Genomic DNA, 9,306 nt, shown 5'->3' on the forward strand with positions numbered 1-9,306 from the left:
GCACCTTAACATGTCGACCTGTCTTGCTTTTCTCATCTACCAGCTGTCCCTTATTTCCTTAGTGAGTGTTAGGATCAGGATTGGGTTTACAAGTCTGACTTTGTGACCCTTTTCTAGCCTGCCTTCCCTCTTTACCACCTGCTACTCTCCCCCCAAACCCCCACCCCCCCGCCTCGAGGGAGACCAGGATAAGTATCCTCTCTCCGTCTGTCCTAAAGCCTGTTGCTGTTTCTCCTTATTATGCAACTCGAAAAATGTGGGAAAGACACAAAAACAACTTCAGAGTTGTGAGAATGCTGATGAGAAAACATACGTAGATGTGGTCTTTATTGTACCGCACTCTGACGTTGTTGAGCAGGGTGGCTTCATTCAAGTACATCAGTGAACCTGAAAAAAAAAAACGAAAAAAAAAAAAACACAAACAAACAACACAAGCAGTTATGTTTTAGAAAACGGCTCTTGCTATAAGCAGCCACATTCAAATCTGAATCGTAAGTCCACTTACAGTTGTCATCTACAAGTTTGTTGACGTCATCTTCTGCTGGAAAGACTTGGCTCATTAGAGCCAGAAAGGTCTGCAACACAAGATTTGTCTTCAGTGTGTCAGAACATGTCGTATTCCGGACAAACAAACATGCACCAAGTGACACTTCCTCTTCTTATCCTTGCAAACTTCACACACAACATATCTCACTGTTTGCCTCAAAAGCTTAGGAGACAAAACAGAGGTTGATTCCACATCATAAAAGCTAAGCAAGCATGCATGAACACGGCTCATTCATCATGCTTAGAGATCCCCGTCATGTAAATGTTCGGTGCGACATGTTCCCAGCCTAAATTAGCGACTGATATTCTCAGTCTATTGTTTTAGGAGTCTGACTTAATGGAAATAAACTGAATGGAACAAGCCGGCTGTGAGAGAAACAAGGGGTAGACATGGCAGGGTAATGAATAATTTGGTGGGCGAGCAACTGGATCTGAACACCTGAGTGAGTTAAGTGTATGAGGTGGGTGTGTGCGGTACAAAAGAGACGACTCGGGAGTCTGTGCTGAACTCGTAGGAACCAATAAATTCAGTGTCGTATAAGAATGAACCAAATTCTGCTGCCGAAAAATAAATGGGCCTGGTAAATTATTTATTATTACTATTTATTATTATTTAGTTATCTATTTAACTAGTGTCTCTAAAAACAGAACGAGGATTTTTCAAATGTTGAACATTTGTTTAGTCATTCATAAACTCTCCACATAAGACAAATGCTTGCATGTGTAACTTAGACTCGGTGTGCTGTGATGCATGATTGATCACCACAGAGAGGCTGGGAGCATAAACAGAATGCAGCTACACTGCCAGAGCTCATTCTGGACACAACAATAATAATAATGTGAGCGATGTCCAACCCAAATAAAAAAGACAAAGAAGGAGAGGCGGCCGTGCTGAAGGTTGTGCCGAGGCACTAATGAGCTCCACACTGCGGTAAAAAAACGGGCTCTCAATGATGCCTTTCATCCACATGGTGAGTGAGCCAAAGTTCATGTCTCCGAACGACAAAAGTTTGTTCCAAGATTGCAACTCCTTCGAATGAGATTCACTTTTCAACTCAAGCAAAGTGGAGCTCAGCTTGCGAGCGGCGCTGAGTGTTAATAGCACGCAGTGAGATAATCGCTCATATTCACTACAACTATGATTCGGCACGCAACTGGTGACACGCTGAGATCAGAACGCAGGAGGAGGAATATATCACCCTGCTTACAATAAAACTATATATTTAATTGTCACCCCTGTAGAGTGACATGTATCATATCATTATAAATATTAAGCCTTTAGGGGAAGTGCAAGCAATTCATACTAATAATTTACTGACTTCTTAGAAAAAAAAAAAATTCCGATACTCATAAATCTGTTTGAAACACTTGATTGAGAGAAGGAAGAAGATATCAGACCCTCAGGTGTTCTGCAACCTGTTTGACATTATGAATGGATGCACGGATGCTTCTTGAGTGGACAAGATATTGGCGTGTGTCATTGGGGAAAACATAGGGATGAATCCTCAAATGAATTATTCCAATTAGAAAGATGGCTGGATTCCATTTCGTTGCTCCTGCCTCAGGGTGCACACAGGATCATTTCAGAAGCATCGTCCATGATGTGAATGACACCTGTCCATTTTAACTTCTGTAGCAAGGCAAAGTGTCACAGGCGAGAAAGCTCGATATGTTGGCTGCCATGAAAAAGCCTTCAAAGAAAACAAATTCAGAGCACACTTTGTTGTAAACATCAGAGACCTGCTTGCTGTCGGGGACGTGCGACGGCTCAGGTGTAACAGGTGGCTTTTACCTCCTAATGAGAAGCTCTCCCGCTAGGCAACACTATCAGCGCACCTGCTGCTGCTTTCTTTATTTATTCATGCCTCTGAACATGCGGACGCTCATGTTTCTCGAATTTTACACATTGTTAAACCGACGCCTCTCCACCTGAAGTCGCACTTTAAAATACGCACAAGGAAACTTCAGAAAACGTTCTCTTGAATTTCTCACAAAGTCTTGAGCGAAGACGTATTATTTGTGTTTGTTGCATGGACCGTCCTGGGATTTTTTTTTTGAGCAAACAAGACGGTAAGTATGTGACCCACTTAATGAATGCGCAATCCTCCCATGTATTTGCAGACCCAAAGGGAAGGAGAAAAGGCATGAGACCTTCACCCATTACTCAAGTTGGACTCACTTAAACACACACATCCTAGCTTTCTATTTACAGTGTGTGTGTGTGTGTGTGTGTGTGTGTGTGCGCGCGCATATGTGTGATGACCCACCTTGCCCTTCTGGTTCAGTGGCTCTATGGTAAGCGTGTCGGCTCCTATGTCAACGATCATGCCCAGCTGGAACCCGTCGGTGGGGTGGGGCGCCCATACTGGCTTCCCATCCTCCATGGTTTACCTCCAGTCAGCACGACCACACACCTAAGAGACAAAAAGGGAAAGAAAGCATGCACGTTTTCATAAATATGTAAAGCACTGTGCACAGTTTTGCATTTTCACTGGTTTACTTCAAACATACTGGTCCCCACATGGTTTGAACAGTATAGCAACACATTTATTCTTTCCATCACAACTGATAAACAAGAGTTGATATCAGTCGGTGGAAAGGGAACAACAGGAGAGAAATGACACCTTTTACTCCCTATACTAGGGTTCTGCAAGTATTCCAGTTCATGCATTAATCCCCTGACACAATTTATTAGCCCCGTCAAATATCAAATTTCATAGACTGTATAAAAAGATGGACGGCGTGACAGATCCCGAAAAGTTGAAACCAAAAACATTTGGTGCTCCAGCCTCTCCTCCTCCATGCTAATTAATGGAACATGATTTTACATTGATTACAGTTTTCTCACACATGGCTTCTGTCATCTTGGATCAGTCCCTCTGGATTTAAAATCTGTTCATGCTTATCCATGTCAGAGTGTTTACATTTTCTGAGAAGTTTATTTTTGATGCCATAGAAAGGCTTTAACGTCATGATGATTCGCGGGTCGGTTGTCACACACAGGATTTATCAAATAAAGGAAGAGTGATAAGGACATGTAAACTCACAAACACAAAAGTCAGTGAACCTGTCATTGCTGTGCCTGCTTCAAACACTTTGCTGACATGGGATCGTTTTTATCAGCAAGCGAAATGTGTGGTTTTTGTTAGCGGAAGGGGGCGGGACATAAGTCTCTAACATGCACCTCTACATCCGATTGAGGTTACCGGTGCAATACATCAGTACCCGTCACAGGGGGGGGGTTTGGCTTTATTTTTGTACAACAGGAGGAAGTGAAGGAGCATTGTCCATCTTAATATACAGTCAGTGATCAAACCCAGATAAATGAAAGTAACCAGTGATTTTCCACCAACTTTACGTGTCCAACGGCTCTGTGGCATCAGAGCAAATACTGAGTATAGCTTGATGCTCAAGTCAAGGTATTGGTATCAGTCTTAGCGCAGATAGAATTGTGCTGTAACCACTAACTAATTCTATGTTCGGCCAATTTTCCTGTGTTTCTGTATGTGTGGTTTTTTTAAACAACTGATCATAATTAGAATTTTCCTGCATCCCTTCAAAACATTGAATACTCAATGTTTTGAGTTAATGATGTTGTAGGTACATAGTGTATTTGACACAGTGCCTTATGTAATAGTAAAAATGATTGATGGAATAGTGTGTGAAATAACACATCCACTTTGTCTTTACATCTCCGTCTGCAGGATTTGATTGGGACCTGATGACCCACTGCTGCTGTCTGCTACGCTTTTCATTAACTTGTTACTTCACCTCCTGATCTTGTAAGAGCGGATTTTCCACTGGCCCCAGACTTGGAGTCGTCACCTGAGGGAGTCTTGCAATCTCCAGCGAGACGACACAACCCCCAGTGACCTGACATCAACTACCCAGGTAGACCTGTCGGTGTATGTCCGGACTGTGCGCTGTACTAAAGCAGATGAACCGAAAAAACTGTTACACAACTAATTCCCTGAATAAGCCAATTTCAAAGCCTTAAGTTGATTTAAGAATTCTAAGTCCCCAACCAACTGAGCATGATTTGGAAGATAAAAATATATTACTGACTGTGAAGAACAAGCAAAGAACAAAAATGGATAAGTTCAGTCTGAATCTTGTGTTTCAGAGCATCGTCGGCCAAATGTGAACCTGAGTTTTTATGTGTATTGTATTCGTTTTTGGCATTTAATACAACAACTAAAGGCTTCTACAAGTAAAATGTACGGATGATCCTGTTGAGTATCCAATCAGCTTCAGGTTTGGGTCAAGGAAAGGATCGGTGGTGCAAGTTGCTGATGAAGTGTTCCGAAAGGACTAAAGTTTAACATCAATCCAATGTGAGATGGCTTCTCCAACACAGTAAAAAAAAAAGAAGCTACTGTAGTTTATGCAGGACAAGCATGATGTTCCATTATTGAACATTTATGATCACTATAGCTACTGCGAAGTTGTAACGATACATCAAAGAGCTTTTGTAAATATGTGATTATTTTGTGTCCCATGAAACTTATATGGAAGGCAAGACAACCTATTTCCTCTTCGTTGAAGAAACCTCCTTTCATGTCTGAACTCACACTGATAAAAGTCAGAGTGACCAAACCCAACTTATCAAAAAGGTAGATAAAGGAGAACGTTGTTGCAAAACTATTGTTCCCATTGTATTCTAAAAAAACAACAACAACAACAACAACAACAACAAAAACAATTCATCAAATGCGATCACGTTTTTCTAAAGGAGGCTTCATGCATATGTTCAGTATAAAACATATCTAACACACACAAGCAAGGCACAAGGAAATGTTTCTCATCCAGTAAATGACTTCAATGGAGCTCATTCAAAACGCAAATCAGGGCTGGAGGTTATCATTTTCTCCACAAACAGACAGTGAAGGTAATATAAGGGATAAAGTTGTGTCAGTTTATGGTTATAATATCGGAGCAGAAGCTCTTCGTTCTTTGCCCTGTGTGGGCTGACAACAGGTGGGTATATGACACATCAAAGACCTACTGTACCATCGAGCCCTTAACAGAGACACCTCAACAATTCACTCAGAAAAAATCTTCAAGGCTACTGATAAATGCAATCAATTTGATCTCCAGTCGCACATCACATATATATATATATATATATATATATATATATATATATATATACATAGTGAGTTCAGCAATATGTGAAAGGCTTCCTTGTATTAAGAGAGCAGATAATGCCTTGTCTTATTTACACACAGGGGGAGGACTCCAGTCCCTGTTTGTTGATGTACAATTTTTTTTACAAATTTGTCTATACTCATGTGATGCTAAAATGCAAAGTGCCAGTGGTGCTCATCTGAATATATGTTTTTATAACTGTAGTGTTGACCCAGCACGCTGATTCTGAACACATTTCAAACAACAGTTAACTTCTCCCTGTGAGATACCTTGAACTTACTTTTTGTGTGATACCACATGTTTTAATTAAAAAAGATAAAGATACTAAAGTTATGTCTCTTACAAATAGACAGAAGGTAGAGGAGGTGAACAGTTAAAAATACTGATAAATCAAGAAATAATTTTTGTGCTACAGTTTTCTGTTTTTTTTTACAAGTATATCAACGTTTGAAATGATGCGTACAACTGTAAATATGTATAAAACCTTTGTTACTTGACTGATAACTTCTATCCTTCCGGGGTTCTCTTCTTTAGTTGGAGTATAATCATTGCAATTATTAAAACAACATGGACATCAAAACTACTGACTAACTACATGTCTTGAATGAAATTGGAACTTTAAAATCAAGAGAAATGTTGTGCTTTTTGTCGTGTTAGTCTGTGACAAACTCAGTTCTACACATCTGTCTTTTGAATATACAGTAAAGCTCCACGCACAGTACCAGGAGCTTTGGGATTCTCCTGCTCCTTTAAACGACATCCAAACAATCTGTTTAATCAATTAGGGAGATGTTCTTCAACCTAAAAGTCTACACAGGCATAACTGAGCGTAGGCAAACAAAGACCTGTCCCTCATGATGAGTATCTTTGACTCTGCAGGCCTCAATCCTCTTATCGTTTGACCCTAATCCAGAATGGGGAGGCGAGGCACAAGAGGTGAGATCCAAGCTTAGCAGAATACAAGTCAGTGATCATTTGTGAAGCACAAGGGAGCCTGACACATATCCCCAGAAACACAGACACAGTAGAGAGACGGAAAAGTAAAACTCAAAGGGACACCGGTTAAAGAGTTAAAGAGGGACAGAAAAAGCACGCCTCCTGTTTCCTGCCTCTTGTTTCCTGTTAGGCGAATGGGACATGGAAAATGCATTGGACACTACAGGCTTATACAGGATGAATATATCTTTAGTTTTAAAGAAGTTTATTCAGCTCAGGTGTAGATACATGTCTGATAAAGTAAAATGAGCAACAAAAAGAGAAACCAAGTGAAAACTAAATGGAGTTGTCCTTACACGAGCATGTGAATAAGACTTTCAGTATAAGGAATACCATGAGTGCAGTTCTTCTATAAACAAACTAAAGTATAGCATTAAGGATTTCATAAAGGTGAAACAAATCAACAATACACACCATACTGTAAAATGTCGAGTAACATTTGTTCTGAACATAATTAACAAATACATTTTGACGTTATCGACCTTTTTTGTACAAGTAGCCCCTAAATGTATGAAATACGTCATTATTACTCCTTTGGGAGTCTGACAGGAGCAGGTGCGCCATGTTAATGCAGGTAAAGCTTGTTATTAATTAAATTAAATTATATTAAATTAAATTATACAGTCGTACACAGCATACAACAGAAACACCACTCACTCTATCAGTTGTAAAGCACTGAACCTAAATAGCTGTTCGATCAGAAAAAAATTCATGCAAAGTTGGCCAAAAGATGTGGTACTTACGACTCGTATCCTTTAAACTGTAAAATGTATGTTCAGGGCGACACTTGTGAGTTTTAGGTCCCTCATACAGATGTGTAGCTGTAGCAGTAGTCCAACTTCCTCGCTCTTTCTCTTCCCGGGGAAGGAAAGGAAAGGCCACCGAAGCTCCAAGCTGCCTGGATGACAGCCTGTGCTCGCGCTCCGGTGAGCCAATGTGACGTCACTACGATGAAGGTGCGTTGAAGTACAGCTCGTAAGACCCGCAGACTGTACGACCCCATGTCAGGTACATTATAACTTATTATTTTATAATAACATATTATTACAATAAAAAAAGAATATAACAATTTTTGCAACGAAAAGTTGTTTTATCCCAGAATGTCAAGTAACCATCTGCAAGGTACAGAATGCAAGATAGGCCTACATCAACATGTTTAACTTTTTTTTAAACGTGACTATTTTTTAAATAAGACAGAAAAAGCGAAATGTCTTTGAGAACCCTTTGCTTGCACCTAGTGGTTACTTTTTCTTTTTATGGATTGTTTACGTCAGGATTTTTTTTTACAACTCATACTTTTATTTTGTTTTATTTTATTTCATCATAAAACTAGAGTTGAAGGATATATTGAGTACCCATATGCTTTGTTTTTGGCTGCTGTAAAAGGACAGCAAATGTTGCCTTGAGAGTCATGCATACTTTATAGACAGGTAATCCAAACCTTTTGGGGGGATTTTTGAAGGCGACATCCAATCTTCCATTGAAAGCTGCCACATGGGTTTGTAAATCTAATTAGGATACCTGACACTCCTGTATCTGCTTACTGACTCAAGATGACAGCATGTAAACATTAACATGACATTATTTGTTGTTTTGTTGACAAGTTAAAGCCCCAGTTAGTTTTTGCATGACATCATAAATAACCCATAAATCAAAAATGGGATAGTGTAAAAGATACTCAAGAACATGTTTTGAACAAACGGTCATATAGCCAGTACTGTTTTTATGTTTTTGTCCATTATGCTAAAAGAAAATTGTATTAGTGTATTTACATCCTGCAAACTGTTTTATTATTGTGCTTTCCTTATACTCTCATTTATTGTAAATGATCTAATCCAGTACTGAAAGCAATGTCCTTCTATGGACAATGGCTCGCTCATGTGGCAACAAAGAGGACACACAGCTCTGTTTATCAGGAACCAAGTCCCAAACCAATTAACTTGCTTGTAAGAGGGCAGAACAAAAGAGAATAGAGAAGATGCTCAAGAGAGATGGTCATGATCAGGAACAACTGTACTCCAGGGAAATGATAGCAGCAAAAATGTTCTGTAAGCATGCATCTATATTGTTTTCAAGTAAAATCCTTAATGCTTCGCTTGGATTGAATCTTTGACTAATTCAATTACACAAATCTGGTGGCAATTAACACGATTGATAGGATAACTCTTGTATAAAAAAAAGTACACCTACTGTTGGAGAATGATGCTTCAGCTTGAGGGTAGACTCTGTTGTTTCTAGGAACACACACAACAGCATTTAACAACACGTTGTAAAAATGCTGGTTCAAGTCTTGGTAAGATTTTTGAAGGCTTTTTTGAGGCTTATGCAACATTTAATCAAGCTTTTCAGTTAAGTCCTTTCAATTAAATATTTAGGTGAAACCTGCATCATTTATTTTTTGTATGTTTTTCAGAATACTATAAGATAATGAAGTTGTTTGTCATTAAACCATTGCCCCAGGTGAAGCTTTATTTATCGTCTCCATTGAATTTTATGAGCAAATTTTGAACATTAAAGTTCAATCAATACAATATTTCTCATATATTAGGGCTGTGTGTCTTAAACAAATACTTCAAATCAATCTGTTCAATTATCAAAATGTTTAACGATTGATTG

General features: G+C 39.2%; 1 protein-coding gene across 3 annotated transcripts in view; it reads right to left on the reverse strand.

Annotated features, from left to right (window-relative positions):
• The window catches only part of myo6b (myosin VIb), a 34,124-nt gene extending 26,531 nt beyond the window's left edge, over window positions 1-7,593 (reverse strand). For 2 of the 3 annotated variants that reach the window (XM_079370146.1, XM_079370145.1), the window contains exons 1-4: window positions 7,434-7,593; window positions 2,814-2,960; window positions 506-575; window positions 314-387 (exon numbers count right to left, since the gene is read on the reverse strand). In XM_079370146.1, coding sequence (XP_079226272.1) covers window positions 314-387; window positions 506-575; window positions 2,814-2,930 — 261 coding nt within the window. In that variant the 5' untranslated portion in view covers window positions 2,931-2,960; window positions 7,434-7,593. Of the gene's footprint in view, window positions 1-4; window positions 99-313; window positions 388-505; window positions 576-2,813; window positions 2,961-7,433 lie in introns of those variants that run through there. The other variant, XM_079370147.1, reaches the window with a different exon arrangement.
• Between the last annotated feature and the right edge of the window lie 1,713 nt (window positions 7,594-9,306).

The sequence above is a fragment of the Symphodus melops genome (assembly GCF_947650265.1).
Source record: "Symphodus melops genome assembly, chromosome: 19".
Classification (NCBI taxonomy): Eukaryota; Metazoa; Chordata; class Actinopteri; order Labriformes; family Labridae; genus Symphodus; species Symphodus melops.